This window comes from Motacilla alba, chromosome 4 (genome assembly GCF_015832195.1).
Source record: "Motacilla alba alba isolate MOTALB_02 chromosome 4, Motacilla_alba_V1.0_pri, whole genome shotgun sequence".
NCBI classification, from domain to species: Eukaryota; Metazoa; Chordata; class Aves; order Passeriformes; family Motacillidae; genus Motacilla; species Motacilla alba.
The window spans coordinates 18,409,315-18,430,568 of record NC_052019.1 but is presented as its reverse complement, the minus strand read 5'-3'; the positions used below and the strand labels follow the sequence as shown (position 1 = coordinate 18,430,568).

Below are 21,254 nucleotides of genomic sequence, written 5' to 3'. Positions count from 1 at the left end.
CAAACCAGACAGCCTTTAAACAAGAAACCCACAGCGATTTTCCAATAAATGCTTGTAAGGGTTTACAAACACATTTTCAGCATTACATATACAAATCAATCTTAAAAATCTGGGTGACAGTTGTTCCATTTCAGCAGTTTACTCTTCAGAGGAAAGTTAGGTTGTTTGTTTCCAACCTCTATCATCACAGGAAAGGTTTTCAAACTGCTGCTTTGAAGGATAGCTGGCACTTCTCAAATACCCACCCTGTATTCAGGAAGAGCAATGAGCATACCTAGTAGCTAAAATCCTGCATATGAAATTTAGAGTATCTATAGTAAACAGAAAACTTATTTAAAAGCTCTCATTGCATAGTCATTTTTTGTTTGCTCTTTTTGAAACACAGAAGATACATTCTATTTTTGTTCATTCTTTTCTTAAATGATGGAAGATAATTCTATTAATAACTTCAGGGTTAGAGTAGAGATGTTACTACTCAAGATGGAAAGCAGCTCGTTACTTAAAACATAGTATCTTCAAATATCCCTGAAGACTGCCAGGCCAACAAGAAACCACCATGTTTGTTCAAATACCTGTAAGTCAGTACAGGTCAATTTTGCATTGAAATGAAGTTTAATGATGACAAGCTAACCTAAAACTTATCCAGAAATGCAGTGAGACAGATATTCACAACACAAAATGTAAATGCTCCCCCCCCCATCATGTGCTAACATAAGGTATAATTTCATTCAAAACAGAGGGTGTCAGGGTAACAAGAGGCTTCCTCTATCACCACACAAAACTATAAAAACAAATGGCACATCTTTTTTGCTTTCAAGCAAATAGTGGATTTTAAATCCAGGAGCTAATTATAATTGGCACAGCTTGTGGCACAGAATAATAAATATTTGCAAAGACTGTGTTAAAGCAGTTCGAAAAAAGAAGGTGACTTTAACAGTTTCTGGTGTAAATACATCCTAGGCAGGCCAGGAGCAAATCAAGCACTGTACTCCAGTCACCCTAAACACTTTCCAGAATGGACTGACTTGATAGTTCTATTTGATACTCTCTCTGATTATTTGGGGCTCACCAACAATCGGTTCAGATCACTCGATGACAACACCATATTCAATTCTGGCAGCAAAAAGTGTTGCATGACCACACTTTTACTCAAGAAACAAACCAGCTCATTCCTGAGGATTTAAAAATAAGCAGATCCACATCCTACAATATAACCTACAATAACTGATACATGAAGTCAACACCATTTCTAAATATGCATTTTGAGTTTCATATTAAAAATAAGCCAGTCTGTTAAAAATTGTAATTCTGGCTGCTGATTGCATATATAATTGAAAAGCTTCGATATTTAAAATTCTAGGGTTAGCAACCAACAAAATTTTAACTTAATTTTTCTGACAATGAGAAGGGCAACCAGAAAATTGTTAAATACTGAGTTTCTTTATTGCTTACCTTGTGAGCCGTTTCGGTTGAGGTCGCTCTCCAAATTTCCTGAAAAAAAAAAGAAGTAGTTGCTAATTTAAAACAAAAGTGTTTAGATATAATTTTATGTTAAGATACTACCCCAGTTTCCCAATTTTTGAAATTGTATTAGAATTTTACATATTTTCTTTGTAATTTCTTAGATAAGATCACTATTAAACAATTAACTGCCTCCTCACAACGGCTTTTCCCACAACAGCAGAAGTCTTTTTTAAATTTGAACACTAGGTAACTTTCTTTGTTGAAGTCACATTTGCTCTCAGAATCACTTCTGGAAAGTTCAGACATTACAAGAATGTAAAGAAGCAGAAGATTTTTGCCATAGAATTGACCAGCAGTGCCATCAACAAGTAGTTACTGTAAACATACAGAAATTAAGAGACATTATCTGTGTTGACAAATAAGTGGATGCTTTCCACCAGGACAATTTCTCAAAAATCTGTTTTTCCTTCACGACTTACAAAAAGGATGACAACATTTTCATACATGCCAGTACAGAATTACAGGAAAAATCTCTCCTATGGAATGCAGCCAAGCTTGATCCATAAATAGCCTGCAATACACTCAACGCTTTTTCACCATAAAGTGTTTTGAGACAGCTGTACTTCTTTCAGTGCTTCAACACCGTCCTTGAGAGAAAGAATACTCTTTACACTAGGCTAAGACTTTCCACGAATGTCTTTATTTACATAACACACCAAATTAACACACGGCAGATACATTTTCATTACCAAAACCACCCTCAGATTAGAACTAAATGGTCAGGTAAAAGATCTGAAAAAAGGAAGGCTGCACCCACCAATGTACATCTGCTAATCCTGGTGAGGAAGTGCAACCACAAGCTCAAATGATGACAAAGACAGGGGAAAAAAACCCCAAGAAACCCACAACGAAAAACCAAAACATAGCAAAAAGACAGGCTTAGCTTAACACCTTTTTGCCTAAAAATAAATAGAGACATAAGAGACTGTGCTTTTACTGCTAGTGTTCATAAATATCTCTATGACTTGCCAAGTTCATTTTATAGGTGGGCATAGCTTTCCCTTTATGCTTCCTGGATAGGGAAAAGAACCCTTTCCTACTATTGTCCTACAAAAGTGTTGGAGGCTCCCTAGGACAAGAATTTGATCATTAAGTGATGTGACAAGAAATTCCCATGTTCATGCAATGGATCTGTCCTGGACTCTACACCCACTGATGGTGGAATGATTTCATACATTCCAATTTAATTTCCGTAATCCTAGAAATGTACAAATATGTAACTATCATTTATATAGCTAAGCTAAATAGCACTCTCCTGACAGGGCCGTGACAACATTCAGCCAATTTTAAAGTTATTTTTCAAGAATTGTCTTCTAAAATACTGGCAGTCCACAAAGAGGAACTGAATAAATGACAAGAAGTCAGATTTTCTTTTCAGCTTAACAATGAAATAAAAATTTATTTTTCCAACCAGACATACATTCCCTTTATATTTTACTTTGTTGTTGTTGTTAGGATACAGTTCACTTTTCTGGCTTGCTTTTAATTTTAAATGAAACAATGAAACTAGAATTCTTGCTGCGAGATTTGTTTTTATACATTTTAAATTTTGAGGTCTACTGGACGCAAACTTAATTTATATTTTTCTCTGTGGTATGCATCACTGCATAGACATATTTGTAATGCAGAAAAGCGAACTAGAAAACCCAAACAGCTTTGCAGTTTGGCAGAGGTAAAGTTACATCCAAAGCCTTTCTGCTTCTAACACTTATCTTTTCAGGATCTGCCTAGCTACCTCCTGAGCACACCCCGTGCCTCTGATTTTCCCTGGATAACAGTAGGTGTACATCCCAACTCCCCCATACTATCTGTGTAGCTGCTGTTCTTCCCTGAAGACGCAGGATCATCCTATTTGACAGAGGGTCTGTGACTCTGACTAGAGAACAGATTACCTTAAAGCACTACTCTACAAACAACATCCCTATATATTAGCTCCCTGCTTTTGAGCAGAACTACTGTCTTTGTTTCAATCCCTCCGCACATTTCAATTCACCACAAAAAAAATTAAGAGGTGCTTATCTTGGAGCAAAGAAGGCATTATGCACACCACCCTTACTACTTGTTCTGTGGCAAATAGATCCAATCCAAGATGAGGACCTTAGTACACCAGAAACTGCATTAAGACAAAAAAAACCCCTCACAGACAAAACCTCACACTGCCCTGAGGTAACACACACCCTGGCAGAACTCGAGTGCAGCAGATGCATTCCCCTTGCACATATACTTAATTACTAAAATGAGTCTTATTAACAAGAGAGCTACACAACACAGTTGCAATTATCAAAAGAAATAAATTCTGTGTTTTCCCTTTTAGTCAAATCCTGAACATAGAACACAGGAGAAAGTACCAAAATCCCCATTCTTCAGAATCAGAGCTAAAGCACTGAGTCACTCTGGAGGTATACAGGGCAAACTGATATGATGCTCAGTGCAATACCTCCCTAACTCATATACCAGCTTTCCCCAGCCTCCTCCACACAAAATGAAGTTATTTATGTCAGTGTAATCAACTTGTGAACACATATAAATGCTACCCTTAGCAACATGAACCTCTCAAAGAGATTATGTAAATTGGGTAAACCTTTTATTATTCCTTCAATATACATAATAGAGAGGTAGAATAGGAGGAAATTGCATCTTGATATTTACTTTAAGTCCCATGTTAACTGTTTCTAAACTAAATTCAGCGACTTTGCCTCAATAATGTTGTCTTGACAGATGACTGATGGCTATGTACCATAGCCACAGTGTCAAAGAACAGCCTTTTCCTGCATCATTACAAAATAATTTCAAACATCCCATAAATACCTCCCTAGCTCAACAACAATAGTTAAAGAAGTTAGAATTAAATAATTATTAAGAATGAAATAGGGAACGGAAACATCACCATGCCATGGCATTATTCTGCCACACCCTCACAACTCTGAAAACTCGCAGCAGTGGAAAAAAATTATCTCAGAGTAATAAAAGTTAGCATGAAATTCAGTATGAATAATCAATAGCTTTTGTATCCAATTGGCTAAAACTCCAGCCTTCAGTGAGAGTATCAGAGAAAAGGGACAAACAGATTCAAAGATCTAAGAGACTGATAAACTATATACAAAATGTGAAAAGGAGATAGTTACTCTCTCCTGTCTCACAAACACAGGAATTCGGAAATATATCCAACACCAAAAATTTAATTTTAAAATACTTTTTTTCCTTGCTCTACAAACACAAAACTAAGTTGTAAAACATATTGCTAGAGAATACTGTGGAGGCTGAAAGCAGAAGTAAGCTCAGAAGACTGAACAGAAGCCTGATACAGAACTCAATTAGATTCTATTATATATAATGACCTGTTTCTTACAACCTTCTCCTCAGGAAATCCTTAAGTATGTTCTACCAGTAGCAAAAAAATAGCATGAGTTTAAAAAAACCCAAACCAGTCTACATTTACCCTGTCTTTTACATTCTTTCCTTACTCATCCATTACTGATGACTAGCAGGCATGGATCAGTACATATACTCCTATGAACCAGACATATTCCAAAGCAGCAACTGCATTCAGGATGCCAGATTTTCAGTCACAATACAAAACTCAAACATACAAACAAGACACAATTGTTTTTTTAAGAAGTATCACATGTGTTTTGTTTAATGGTTCATCTGGTTTTACTTTTTCCATACGTTTGCAAAGCAAAGTAGAGGTGTGTATTGACAATATAACTTGAAGGACAGAAACTATCAGCAACTTCTACACAGAAGAAAAGACTAAGAATCTTTTTAAGTTTTCTGATGTTAAGATAGATGAAAATGCAAGAAACACATTATATCTATGGTTTTGTACTAAAAGACATCCGCAGCACAAGCTGCGATTGTTGCTATTTCAAACTTTCATATTTGACTGGAAGTTGAAAAATGAGACAGTTCAGACTTTACAAGGTTACCTGTCGGACATGACAGAGACTGTAACATTTTTCTTGTGTACATTTTCACTGGATTTCACTGTTCTGGAATTTCTTTATCTACTCAGTATTTCTATTTCTCCTTTTTTTCATCTTGAAAATATGCAGATTGATGAATAACAAAAATGTACAGGAGAGGAAACTAAAAATGTATCATAATTCTATTCTAGCAGAGGTTATTAGACAAGATAAATATATGTAATTTGAAGTCCTAATTACAGGCTATGTATCATTATATCTGAATGCTCACCAAGTTCCTTTAATTTGCTGGGTTTTAAAAATTTTGCTATCCAAGACTAAGTGCTCTTTCAGGTGTCCTGAATTGGGATTCTAGACATACAGACATACAGTCAAGTTGCGGTTTCATTCACATCAGTTCAAGCTGTATTCTATTAGCATATCCTAACACACTCTAATGGAAACATGAGTGAGAGCATTAGTCACACCATAATCACTTGCTATTGGAGCAAGTTATACTTGTCCTAGTAATTCTTTTCCCAGTCCTGTTGTTTTTGGGTTTTTTTTTCCAACCACCAGGTAGTATTCTATTATTTCCCATATTTTGTTTTCTGATGCTTTGCATAAATCAATTTCACTTCCATACTTTGCACTGTAGGCATAACTCTTTCTTCAACATCATGTCCCAAATAATTATTTTCATTAAGCAAGTCTCAGTTTACCATTTAAAATGCTGTTCCTCATTCACAGAAATGTAAGGAAATATAGTCCTCCTTTTATCTCTTTACTGCCCTTCAACTAAGTATGGAAGTTCAGAAGTAAAGTAACACTGATCTTGTCAGTACAGTAGATAGTTTTACTCAAACTTTTAAAATTCTCAGGTTAGGTAAACACATGGCACAATATACAGGATAAGTTTCAAACATCTTCAGACAATACAGAATGTGAAATCCTATTGAGAATTCCTAGCTCAGATACAATATGAACTACAATTTTCTATGGCTGCAGGAATATGAATTTTCACTGTTTTCAGCATCTATCAGTAGTTGAATGCCTTTACTAAACTTGTCAAACTTTTTTTGTTATATAGCCTTATTTTCTGGACATAAATGATCTGGCTCTTTTTTTTTTTTTTATTCAATGGCTCTATGTGTCAAGTCAACTTTGGATGGAAAAATAAATAAACGAAAATTACCAAAACAGTTCTGCCATTCGCAAGAAAAAGAATTACGACAAAAAGAATTACGAAAAAGATCTACAAAAATCACATGCTATCCTATCTTCAACTCTGACTGAAGATCTATGGTCACCAAACAGCTCTAGCATCCTCCTGCTGGAATATGAACTGCAAATTTTTCCGGTACTGGTCTTCAGCCAAGAACATCATTTTAACAGTCCCTGAGAAAGACCATTCACCTTCATGCACTGAGCACAGAAGCCTTAAAAAAATATTTCCACATACATACAAATAGAGACAAACTTCAGCAATTAGGTATTGTATCTTCACTTGGCCTATGGATTGACACAATTTTTGGCATCTAGTCAGAATAGCATGGATCTTTCTGTAAATGGTCTCCAGAGAAGCAAAATGCAAAAGGGAGTTGTCAAATTCAACTACAGCAGAAACAACAGCTGAGCAGAAAGCAAGTGTGTTGGAGAGGCCAACATGGGGGAGCAGCAGAAACACTGTGGACTAGGAATGGGAAGACATGAGTTGCAAACTAAGACTTGCTAAATGAAAAACATGGACCTGAGACCACTATATGAAATGGGGCACCAGAAAATATCTGCGGCAAGGCAAAACATTTGAATTTAACTCCAGAATATACAAAGTGTAGTAAAAATACACTACAGTTACTGTTTTCTGTGTCATTTTTTTTTGTGACAGAAGTTTCCCTGGTGCCTTAAAAATTCCAACACTGAAAATAAAAGTAAATACTTTCCTTACGCTGAAGAATCCAAAAGCATAGTATCGAAAACCAGGCTGCCCAGAAAGCTGGTAGATGCCCCATCCTTGGAAACATTCACAGGACAGGGTTCTGAGCAATCTGATCTGACTGAAGACATCCCTGCTTGTTGCAGGATATTTGGACTCCACGACCTTTAGAGGTTCCTTTCAAAACAAATATCCATGAATTGAGCCTTTCTGCCTTACACAAGTATGAAGAGATCATGTGGTGCTTTGTTGCCCATAGGTCACTAAACGATCCAGGTGCATATTTTCCCCTCACCAAGAGATGGGTGAAGAGAAAAACATGAATAAAGAGCAAGAAAACGAAGATGTTGACATCATATAATTGTTTAACATAGAAAGCAGAAGTGGAAGTAGAGAAAAACAAAGTGAAACGGGCCACTCACCACCACCCACGATCGATACCAAGCCACTTCCTAGGCAAAAGCTGGGTAACCTCTCTAAATCCCACTCCCCTCCAATTTATTGCTGAGCATGACATTATAAGGCATAGAGTATCTCTTCAGTTTGTTTGGGTCACCTGCCTGGTTGTATGCCTCCCAGTACCTTGTACCCCCTCAGTCATTGTGGGGGGACAAAGAGCAGGCAGAGTGAAAAAGAGAGGCGGCCTTGATGCGGTGCCAACACTGCTCAGAAAGAGCTGAAATATCAGTGTGTTATCAACACTGTTCTGGTCACCAAGAACATGGCACCGTAACAGCTGCTAGGAAGAAAATTAACTCTGTCCCAGCCAGATCCAGTACAATAAGAAAAGAAAAATGCATGCTTTCTGCATGGGAAACAAATGCCAGATTTAAAAAAGGCTCAGAGTGCCTGTTCATTGGAAAAATTTCACCCCCAGCTACCTGACTGCAAGATCATTTCCAGCTGGACTTACTCACTTGGTGGTGCTTGTGCCTGATGTAGTAAAGGCCTAACATCATTCCTGAAAAGTAAACTCAATCCTTATTAGTCCCGTTATATCACAGTACATGTCACAGTATTTGCTGCAGAACATGTTAGAAGAACTCTTTAACAGGCTACAAGAGATGACTATAATACCTCAGTATGGACTTTGGAAAAAATCCCTAGACAAATGTCACAAAGAAACTGGCCTGAACGGAACTTACCTCATACTGTTCAGTTCAATGGTTTCAGTTCCATCTCCCAGAGCACAAATGTCTCAACATTGTGATAAGTAAGACACGGCAATCACTAATTTAAGGCAGTAGAAGACCCAGAGTATTAAACATAGAAATTAAATACAGAATGGAGTGATCAAGGAAAGTTTTTACTTCCTTAGAGGAGATCCAAGGGAAACAATGCTTGAAACAGGAGGAGTCTAATAAGAAAACTCCAGATTTTTATACAGTCTTTGGCAACGTCTCAGACTACATTATAAATTCAGAAATAAAGCAAGAAAATCCTTCTGCTCTCCAATGATATGAAGTGACAAAGAAGTCTGGTGAGAGACTCAAGTTAAGTCCCAACATTTCTAACACTATCAAACAGCTGGTATCCCACCAACCATTACGTGTGATATGACTGGGGAAGAAGAAATACTGCCATTTCAACTACTCTTAGGTGCATTTCAGCCAGGAGTGCAGCAAAAGAAATTCCTGTGCTTCACTTAACTCCAGGTCTGAAAACAGTGTCAACTGTGAGGCGCAAGCTTTTCCTAGACCCCTTAAAATGTAACTTGTGAACAAACAGCAAGAGTTTGTGAATTAACAGTCAGACAAAGGCTTTTTAAGGAAAGAAATTAAAATAAGAGAAGTAATTTACAGGGATTTTTTTATCATTCTCCCTCAGCTTGAGAGCAACTGCTATATATCTGGAAAGCTAGAAAGTCTGTCAAGTGTTTGTTCAGCCCTTAGCACCAGATTACCAGACCCTTGTTGTAACAGGCTCTATTACTTTCTATCATGAGAAATGAAAATACTTCTCAAAGAATTAATTTCAAGTTACTTTGTGATCTGTTACCACAAACTCACTACACTACAAGCTCACCAGTAAGGGATCTCAAGGGTTTACTTGGCCTACTGAGGTTATCTAAGATCCAGGAAGTATTCAGGTTTCCATTCAAAGATTGAGGATCAATATAAAAGTACTCCTTTTCAACCACTAACAGAGACATCATCTGAGAAAAGCTGAAAGATGGATTTAAGTAGCACACTGGGACTTTATTTTCTCTTTTTCTTTTAATTGTCTATCCTCTGCCTATTTCCAGCTTCAATTTGCTTACCATGGACAAATTAGTGAATAACTGAAGAAGCACTGAGGAAAGTTCATATTTATGGACTTTTAAAATGCTTAAAATTATCTAAGCTAACACATGCAACAGTGCCCATGTACAGGGCACACTCATTAATTCTCAGGAGTGATCCCTTAATCTGGCATTTCCTAGAAACACCTCCTTCTGATTGAACAGCATCGTACAACTTATATGGTAAGACTCAGCCACTCCAATTCAGACTTGTTTTGGTTTTGCAGATTTCTACATTTAGGTTAACATCAACTGCAAAAGCAGGTGTACATTTTAAAACACGTGATATTTTGTTAATATAGGTCTACTTTTCTGTGCACAGATTTCGGTGAAGACAAAATGGAAATACTGAAAATATTTCTAGAACACAACTCAAGAGGGAAATGATTATCTGTAAACTAGGAAACATTTTCCCATCTGTTGGTTTCACAGACCCTAAGAGGAATTCCTATATATTGAAAAAAGGGCCATTTATGATCCAGCATGAGTTGGCATATAAAGATTACCACATTTCACATAGCAGTTGGATCCACAGCACTTTAACATGTTCCCTGTTAGAGATAACTGCTGGATTGATTTCTGTAAGTGCATCTTATTCTACACTGATGTCCTTTGTTTTTAAATGAATCTGAAAACAGCGCACTGTTATGATATGCCAATGCTAAAAATGCAGAGCTCAAAAAGTGATGACCTACAGGTTTTACATATGATTAAAAAGCAAAAACACCTTTGGACACAATTTCTAAAAGATTCAGGCAAAACATATATAATTGTATATAAGAATTCAGTTAACATGGAAGCAAACACAAGCAATTACCTATGCTCAAACAGAAAATTTCACACTGATCTTCTCCACGGATGAAGATATAAAATAAATGAACCATACCAACGGCTAAAAAAAAGCCATCAGAAGGAAAATTTTATCTTCTCCAAAATAAAATGGGTTCAATCAATATGCACAAGTCTGATTATGGGAAACAGAAACAGTTGTATTACCAGTAACATCCAGCACTAAACAACCTCCACATTGGAAACAAACTAAAGAACTACAATAAACTAGCTAATACTGTCAAAAGAAAAGACAGATGATGATGAAGTAATTCTTACCCGCTCTATACTCCAGAGCCTACAGTTCCACACAATCTTCATTCTTCACAACACTTCTCAGGCAACTCCCCCTCCATGTCCCACAAGCTTTTTGGGGTTTTGCTCTCCACTGATTTTTGTAGGTTGTTGTAACTTAATGCCATACAGTCTAATGTGACCCAGCATACCCTGTATTCCTAACTATCTGCATAGCATCATAGGGTAAGGAGTCTTTAAATCCTTAGACTACTCACACCCTAAATACTCCATTGTCTTGTTCTTCTAAAATATCACACAGCTGAGGTACAGAAACTGCTGAAGAAATGACACCTATCTCCCCCTGTTGCTCCCTCTAGACACAACTATGTCCATAAGCGTGATCCTCCCAAGGCTGATGAAGTCAACAGACTGACTGACAGCTTCCAGCTCACCCATCGAAGGCTGGCTCATCCATCAGGATGAACACACACACTCTAACAGAGCCACATGCAGTCATCAACTCACTCTCACTTTTGCCTGCCAGCAGCACTTTGGCCCTGATTCTCATTAGGGTGTCTACTGTAATAAATATTGCTATAAAGACTTTGTCCTGAAAGGTTAGAGTTGAATTAAAAGCTAACCCATTTTTAAAAATAAATACAGTTTTCATATTCACATACAAAGAACCAATCTCAGCCAACTTGCTTTGAAACACTATTGACACAAGGTACCCTCTTTCTTATCCATCCTACACAAGGAGATAAAATTAATTAAAACCACACCAATCAAGAAGGTCTAACAGACATGAACAATGGATTTCTACTGCTCCTAAAGTCCCTTTCTCCTCTGTAAAGAGTCAATGATGGGTGGTCCAACTGCACTGTGACTCTTTGGAAGCAGGGGGCACAGCAGCCCATGAAATCACAAAACCAGAAGGTTTTTTATCAATACACAAAACATTCCCCCTCTTCAACAACAACAAAAAAAGACCCACCTGTTCCAGGACGAATGCCACCAACCAAGCCCTATCACATCTCTGTACTGCATGATTCTGTACTGCCCCCGACTATACCTAAAGAATTTAAGTCCCCCAACACAGGGAGCATGTTATGTGTTTGAAACAAGTCTTCCACCCTACAGCACTGTACACACTTTTGGCACTGTATCAAATAATACTGACAAAAATACAACAGCAAAAGCTCTACTTCACTTAGTCACGCCCTCTCACTGCAAGTCACTGGTTCAATTAGAAACTCCCTCTCCCTTTTCTGACCTGCTTTCATCCTCCCACACTACTCTCATTATTGTCCTCTCTCTTTTCCAATCCCCATAAAATCACAGAACCACAGCTGCAATTTAAATAAAAGCTTGCACTGTATCAGTAAGCAGGCTCACTTTTAAACAACTTAGAGAAAGTAAACAAATTCACTTCTTTATAGCAGTCCACCTAGATATGGAAAAAAGCCTTATGCAATAATCACTACACTTGTATATGACTCTAAAAGTCAAAGGTCTTGTCCAAACAGGACATAATTTTAGTCAAGACAGCATTCACACAACTTTGTCACACTAAGTGAGGTAAGGAAGTCAGTAATGATAGTTTGTTTAATGAGGAAGTGCCAAAGCATACACCTGGAGATATGATTTCCCTGGTTTTACTTTTAGCTGTAGGTACCTGCAGCAAGGAGCTAGTAATCCAAAGATCTCAGGTATACTAAAGAACTTAGATACTATCAACTCAAAGGACAAAGCCACTAAAATGTTGGAGTGGTGAAGAATGTAAGAAACATAGTAAAATTTTAGTCAATTTAATATGATTCCTTTATATTCACATGCTAATTGCCTAATAATATTGGCTCAAATATTTTAGCAGAAACTGTAGACTTGGACACACACACCTTAGCAACTGACCAAGTTATTAGCTTGAAAAATCAGCATGCCAACAGAATCCCAGTCCCTAAAACACAGTATAATCTGGCTCAGCTATTGTAACTGCATAGGGAATGTGCTCAGTAGTTTTATCTCCATCCATTCCAACCAAAAGAGAGTGGATACTTGGAAAAGGGAAAACACTTGCACATTCAGCTCCCAAAACTGACTATTAAAGTAATGGCAATACATAAAATCAGTCTGGAGCATGATTCTACACAGAACATCCCATAGTCATAGCTTTCATTGACAAAGACTTTGCCCAGCTTATGATTACTAGAACTCTTCTTGTCCATCTGAGACAGCAAATTTTTCTAAGCATTTCACATTGCACATCACCTTTGAATACATACTTCACAAGCCATCTTGACTCTTATTTCCTGAGAAAGTGATTAGGTATCCCGTACTAAACCATAATTTAAGTATCAGCAAATCCTTAAAAACAAGCATCTACCTTTCAAGTAATTACATTTCTAAATTGGCAAGAACAGAGCACTTGAGTACTAAACCAGTGCTTTTTAGAGTTACCACTGGCCCACAACTGCAAGTAAGATTTAGTCTGAAGAAATTTTTTTTAGAAGCATGAGGGAAAAACTACTAAGTGTACTGATTATTACCTCTGTTGTCTGATTACTTGGAAAAAAGTCACAAATTAGAAATAAGAGGAGACTTTTTCAACCACTTTCCTGCCAATCTAGGAATCCAGCACTATAGTATAGTACCTAAGGATTTGCTCAACTTTCATTTCAGTGACAATATCGGCTGTGTTCAAAGAAAAGTTTCTCCTCTGTAAATATAATTTCCATCCTTAAGTGGAAGATAAGCAGTCATTCTGTGCATAAGATAACTTTAAAAAAAAGTGAATAAAAAGAAGGAAAAAAGTTAAGGTTCATTGTTTTCGCTCAATCACCACCATTCACTGTAATACCAAAAATATGTAACAGGAGAAATTGTGAATGATTTTTAAGGAAGTGGTAAGGAACCATATTAAATTTGCAAAGGCAGAAGATTCTCAAAAAGCCAGACTAACCTCACTAACCATAAAGGCAAATAGGTATTTCTTTGGAACACCTCTTTAAGAGATAAAAGGTGATGGGTAGTCATTGGTCAGCTCCAAAATCTCTAACCACCGCTCTAACAGAGTAATGGGATAATCACTCTTCCATGTCCTTTTCCTTACCCTATACCCTCATAAACAAAGGAGCTTTATTGCTACAGCAACTGTTTCCTATGAGCAGAAAAACAAGGAGAATGGCCTAATCTGTCTCTAAGGGGCTTACTGTCCCTGCTCCAAGCTCCTCAACTCACTTGCCCTGCACCACCTGCAGTGCTCAGACCTTCAAAAGGAGCTAACACAGTCCATCAATCTGGCACACCACTAATACATGGGGAAGCAGGAGACAAGGAAACCAGTCATGTTGGTTGCAGAAAGCTGTTTGGTCACCTCAGCAAACTCAACTTCAACAGAAGCAAAAAAAGATTACAGGAGCAGCTAAGCAAGCCTGTAACTCTCATGGGAAAGAACTATAATGCAAGAAAACACGGAGAGGAATCCATTACGGAAAATGACTTGCAAAATGCAAGTCTTAAGCAAAATTAAAAGATCTTACTAACATCCTTAGTCAAAGTTTAGCTTAGGATACCTGTAAGACTCTCAGCCCAAGTGCAGTCAGAACTTAATGCAAAATGACAGCTAAGTAAAGTGACATCTCTAAGGTTTAAGCAGAGCAACTCTGACAAGTCTTGCTGTGACAGTTTAAGTCACCACTGGCTCAAATGCCTTTCCCACCTCACTGCTAGGTCAGGGCAAGCAAACGTGCCTGTACCCCAGCTGCTCCAGTCTCCAGTTCTCAGTTGGACTGTGGCTTCAGAGGCAGCTGAGCTGATTTGTCACTGCCAAACAGGTCTTGCCTGCCAGCTTCCTCCAGCTGCACTGACCTACCCTCAAACACCAAATTCCAGCACTTGTCAGATCTTTCCACCAATAATTCAAACCAGTAATCCAGAAAAAACCCTATCTTTTTGGGGAGGCCAGAGATGGAAAGCGGAAAGGGTTAATTGATTCAATCACAGACCCAGTGAATGCCAGCACCACCTCACTGTAATCAACAGGCACACTCAGAGTGTGACCACCTACTTTGGTAGCAGGGCACTGTTAGAAACTGGGTACACCCCCACCTTCAATTTAGACCCATTTAATATTTACAGTAAATACTGTAAATAATGTTAATAATATAGCAATAATAGCAAAAAGCCAACAAAACCCAGTTCATACACTCCCTCAACTGGTCTTGTTTTAGGAACTGTAAGCTCTGACAGCCTAGCCCTCCAAAGCAAGTTTTAAGAGTAATTTTAAAATATCTTTACTGTATTCTCACACTTCTAAAACACACCTCTAAGAAATGGAGACAATTCCTTATCATCTCCCTCCTCTTGCAACTCAGTCGCTTTCAGTCAACTTTTTTATGCAATATAATTTTTTTCTTTTTTTTTAAACACAGCGTCATTACAGCATGGACCCTCTCCTTTCATTCCCTTTCTTCCTCCAGCTTCTACACTGTGAGCCTTCAAAATGCAATATGGAAGCAGCTCCTTATAGTCAATAAAAGTAAACTGCTAGAGTTCTACAAGCTTATTCTCTGAACTATGTCTCACTCATTGATCCTAGACTTGTAAAACAATTCAAAAATTGCATCAGTATGCAAGCAGAGAATAGATTATCAGCACCTAAGCAGGCTGCCATGCAAACAGTAATTTCCAAACTGGTAAATAAAATTTATCTCCTCAGTGGATTAAAATGACACAAAACCTGTGCATACATATACCTTCCAACAAAGCTGTATCTGGCACCAACCTGTGTTACAAAATTATAGGGTTTCCTAGATATCAGATGTTTTCTTGCATCACCCAGGAATTACATGGTTACACTAACATTAACTGGGCGCAGCTGTAAAATGAGCTGTCAGTATCCTAGAATTAATCAATCTCAAGTGTATTGTTTTGTAATTAAGCTTATGAATACATCATCCCATGAATATAAAAACAGCAGCAATAAACACATCCCAGAAAAGAATGAGAATTAGAAGGCTCTTTTTTAACTTTCTAGGACAACTAAATCAGTTGGAGGCCTTCTCCACTGTTGGGCTTTTTCCCTGTGATTGTGCTGAAGGTCTCTAACTGGGAAGCATTTAATACAAGCAAATTATTCTTAAACCTTTAAAGTCACATAACCTGCATAGACAGCAAAATTAGGTAATATTCCATCTACAGTTTACAAACCTGTGTTTTAAGAAAAAAACAGTTGTTTTAAAAGATTCAAAAGCTTTGGACTTTTTGTCACTGTTGTTGAATTAATTTACAGTTAAATTCCAAGTTTCTAAGATATTAAATTATACTGCAGCTACAGCCCCAGCAATAATTAATAGAGCATTCCAACATAGGAAAGACAGAAATTCATATTGCTACTTAAAAAATGCTTGACTTGAAGGAGAGAGGTGAAAATAAGTAAGTACAACAAAAAGTATATTTCTGTTTAAATTTTATAGGCTAGAAGCTCCTTCTACTTATTGCTAGTTCTAACTGTAAAACTAAAATATTTGGAAACAAATTGCTAGAGAAATATAATCTCCACAATGCCAACCATCCAACATGATAATACTTTAAACAACTGTTGTGGTAACTGGGTCAATGATCCCTGTACAAGATAATTAAACAGACACTCCAATAATAAACTTTTACTCCTCCTTATCACAGTACATTTACAATAACCATATGAAAAGATTAGATTACATGACTGGAATGTCAGCAAGCTAACACCTTATCATCCTTTTTTCTGGCGTTACAGTATTACAGGTCTCTTACACAGTCACACACGCTCCTATTGTGCCCTAACTGCTTTTATGCAGCATTTTTCATAAGAAAAAAAATCTGAAGAGCACAAATGCAAAGCAGTTATTATTGTCCATTTTTTAAAATGGAAATTGTGTGAATCATACTTAATTCAAGGAGGCTTGCTTTTCGGGTTTGTCAAGTTTAAACTCCACACAGATGCAAATTACTGGTAAAACTTCTCCCTGCATCTTAATGAGGTATACTATAAACCATGAAGCCAATTTGAAAACAAGAATGTTTTTTCGAGACAAACTTTACTTAATGTAGGTATTCTAAATATTTAAGGAACCAGTAGTTTTTAAAAAACATATACCCAACAGCACTTAACTTCTGCATGATCTTGAACCTGTGACTGCTACAACACGAGTTTCCCAGAATAACGCCTGTGCTGGCACAATTTTTTCACAAGGATTTTCAGCATGAAAAGCGTGCCTAAGCACTCTTGTGAAGGCTCCCAACTGCTGAGCTCTGAACCCAACCTCTTTTCACAACACTGTCTCATCCTTCCAAGAACATTCAGGCCAGAAGGGAATGTAAATTGTCAGAAGTGTCTCGAAGCACTAAACAACCAAATCTGTCAGCTCAGTTAGCAGCTACCAACCCTGTCAAGTGTACCTTGACCAGCTAAAAATGATTACCAACACAGGACTACCAAGTATGTGGTATGTGGAACATGCCAGTCTATAGAGAGATCTCCTTCCTGAAATTTCTGCCCACTGCTGCCTCAACAGGGCAGTCTGAACTCTCCAAAGCAGCAGAAGAAATTAACAAATGCAATCATTAAAGTTCAACAATCAGATAGATAACCTGAACTATAGAATGAAAACATGCAGATGGCCACGCAGCCAAGATAAATGAAGAAAAAAATCTAATCCGAAAAAAATCAAGGGATAACCTATATCCGAAGTTACCACTTAGAATTCACCATTTTAGAGAAATGGTGTATTTTCTTGAAGGCATTAATGCATTCTGAAAAATATGACACACTCTGTCCACAGAACAGGCTTAGTACTGTATTAGTACAATTAATAAATTGATTAGCCACTCTTGCAATAACTTAGGAGCCCATAAATCTGTTTCAACTAAGTTTGAAAAGAAGAAACAAGCTTTTAAAGAAAATTAAGTTGCTATGAGTTTTATGAAAACTGGAAGCTGGATAGACATTGCCAACGTCACCAAAAAAGACAAAGCAGAATTTGGAAATTACTGCTTCACAGTTGATCACTTTGCATATGCCATTTGGCTAGACAGTAAGCTTATGCCTTAGCTCTAATACCACTACACTTTGTCCATTAGGGATGAAGGCGTTCACAGTATTGTCCCATAAACCTTCCTCACCATACAAGGCACAAGTGTACAGGATACAGAAGTTCTTCAGTCCTACCATTTATAGAACAACTTAAGAGGCTAAAAACCCACAAACCTGTCACATGACAAGAGAACATACACAAAATGCAGTCTAAACAAATGAAGGATATTCAGAATACAAGTTTTAAAGTGCTTAAATTATCTCACATGGTTGTGGGAAAGATTAAATACTGTGAAGACAGCACTCATATTGAATGCAGTATGTTGTCTACATACTGCTCACCTAGGCATAAGAAACAGAGAAACCATTTGCTCTGTAGTCAGATTGTAAACAGAGCATCTCCAGAACTTCCAGTGACAGTAACACATTTATAAAATACAACTTAACTGTCGAGTTACAAACAATTTTAGGGCCCCTGCCTTAAGTGGACTTTTAAACAAAAAAAGCCCACAAATTGCATATCCAATTTATTTATAACTATAAACCTCTTGGAACAGGTATCAAAGTTATGTTATATTTACTAGCCTGAAAAAAGCCAAATAAAATGTTCTGGCAAATTAAAGATAAAACACCAAAGAAGTGTAGCACCATGTAATTTTTTTTATTTCCCCAGTGGTTCACAGGTTGTTGTTATAATTTGGTGTGCCAAGTTAGCTATCACATTTGCTATGACAGTGTCTAGCTCTCCAGATAGATGGCATTGCTGTGGGTAGGAGAAGGACTGCTGGACTACTTGTGTGACAAGAAAGGTAGTGGGAGAACTGAAATGTGAGCCACAGGTTTGGAAGCCTGAGGTATTTTTCACTTCTGTTTTTTATTTTTCCATACACACAGGAAACTCCCTTGGCGGGAGAGAAAGAACAACTTCCCTACAGCTAAATAAAAGAACATGTGTAAAACAGAGAAGCCACTCAATGTTTCTGTACCCCAATAAATAAAAACATAAAGAATCAGATAAAAACTTTAACACTGAGACAACAAAATCTACTTTTCCTACCTCCAAAATTTCTTCAATGTCTTTGCAGCAGTAGAAAATTCAAGAGATTACTGCCTCCACACACATATACATACATCATTATCTACCCTCAGAGAGTGCATTCTGTCCCCCAGATCAGCATCCATTCATTCCTCTCCATTCCCTTTTGCTATTACACAGTGAGGCAAAGATGAGGAAGAAGGACAGAGTTAAGACAACCCACTGCAGTGTGCAAGGCCTTCTGCTCCCACTGCTAGTGGATGCACAGGTTATTCTTACTCAGGCCAAGGCTCCAGCAATCCACTCCTCCACCTCCAGCAGCAGGAGTAATGTACAGCTGAAGAAGAGTAAGAACCATACAAGCCTAAATGGTACCTCCCCTCAAGCTTCTCCTGTCTGTGACTATTTTCAGTTCAGTGCACGGAAATCCCAAGGCAACTTCACATCATCAATATGATCAGCCTCAAAGAGTCACCCCACCCCAGAATCAAATTTAGTTTTAACAGATCTGTAAATCCAAGTTTATACTGGAGTGACACTGGAAAAGGCTGCAAGTCACCCAGCTCAGCAGCCACAGACGCTCACCACTGACCAAAGCGCTGCAACAGAATACCACTGCTATCTGAAGGTACACACAGGAACCAGCTGTCAAGTGTGGCATGATAATACAAATGCTTATTAATAAAATTAGCCACAAACTTCAGAGGAAAAGCATAGTAAATCTCTACTGATAATTTTTCTGGGGGGAGGGGAGGGTAGCAAAGGAATGGTACTGCAGAGTTTTCTGGATCAAGTTAGTTTCTTGGGCTTTTTTAAAAATGAAAGGATTTTCCAGTTTTCCCCAAGAGACTGGCAACTGCAAAGCACAACGCCCTTTAGGAAATAAATCTTCATTAACTACAAGAACAGTAGTAAAACAGGCACTGTTTTTCAAGCCAACACCTTTTCAACTATGATCCTTTTACTAGTTGCAAGATCTGGTTGGCCATGCCAGCACACCTTGGGACAAACCTGAAGTATACTCAACATTCAGCACACCATCCCCAAAACACGAGGCGTATAGAGAGCTCCAGTTGTCCTGGCTGGTTTTATAATGAAAACCAGGGTTCACCCTTTAAGGTATACTAGAGCTCTGTTAAAAGGGCTCCCTGGACCTGCATGCCACCCAACAGCTTGCAAGCAGCTTGAGTGACAGGTGAATACAGGTTACTTACAGGACACTGTGCCAAGACCTAGGGCACGTTGAACTTAGAGTCCTCAAGATGTTTCTAACAGCCACAATTAACTACAACACTGCAGAAAACAGACAGAATAAGCAATCAAAAGGACTGAGACAGCAAGTCAAAAGCAAGTGGACAATGTAATAAACAGCCTCAGGCAGAAAAAATGTAGTGGATTCCATTACAGATTACTTGGCAAAGGAGAAGCTGATAAATGACTCAACTCTTAGGAAAACTGCATGAAGCTACTTTTGGCTTCCAAGAAAGAAATTAAGAAAGCAGCTGAAAAAAAGGAAGACGCCACAGACTGAAAGAGCAGTGGTGATCTGGGACAATGCTTAAGTGTTTTCTTCCTGTTTCTCCAACTATGGACCAATGCTGCAAGTCTGAGTTTGAAGACTCATTTTACCAAATGAAGAAACCTTTAACAAAAGGAGCAAGGTTACACACATTAGCCTCGCTGGCTGGAACAATTATTCAATTCTGATATCCAAAGGATATGCCAGCTTGACTTTCTAAATTTTGATCCAAAATGAAGCGGGGAAAATGCTTTAGACAAAGGCCTACATGAGCAGTTGAATCAGCAAAATTAAACTGAGGCTCACTGTTGGAAGAAAAAGTGCATCAGTGTTACACATCTACTTGCAGAATATCCGTATAGCAATCTTTCAAATATTTTTTTTTTAAATCAAGAACAGACAAGATCAGGATGTGTATCACTAATAAAAATGCCTTCCACAATGAGAACAGCAAGTGTAAGAAACTATCCTGATCAAACTGGTAATTTTTAACCTGTATTAAGACACCTCAGTACGATACCATTTCTGTAGGGTTCTGAAAAGGTATTAAGAAAAGCAAATCAAATGCTTGCATTCAACCACTGAACCAGGCAAAAAGAAATGTTACTATTTTATGCAGAATGTCACACATGCTCTTTTAATCCATCTTATGTTAGAAGAAACTGTCTGTATAGTAAACATAAATCCAAGTTGTACATTAAAGTTGTATAACAAACACTTTTAAGTGTATCTATATACAGAGACACACACCCACCACTTTTTCTGCAATGCTTACTTAGAGAATTTAACCTGGTCTCAGCTTCACTTTGCTTTCATCACTTTAAAAACAATCCTTTCTCCCTGTTCTGTTGCTTTAGAAATATAACATGTTAATAAGAACAAAGTGTCCTCCTTCTTCACAGCTTTCAATATACACCCT

At 37.7% G+C, this 21,254-nt stretch overlaps 1 protein-coding gene across 2 annotated transcripts in view; it reads right to left on the bottom strand.

Moving 5' to 3' along the window:
- Positions 1–21,254, bottom strand: part of RBPJ (recombination signal binding protein for immunoglobulin kappa J region) — a 54,400-nt gene that overhangs the window by 20,479 nt on the left and 12,667 nt on the right. For both annotated transcript variants that reach the window (XM_038135051.1, XM_038135050.1), the window contains exon 2: positions 1,453–1,491. In XM_038135051.1, coding sequence (XP_037990979.1) covers positions 1,453–1,491 — 39 coding nt within the window. The remainder of the gene's footprint in view (positions 1–1,452; positions 1,492–21,254) is intronic.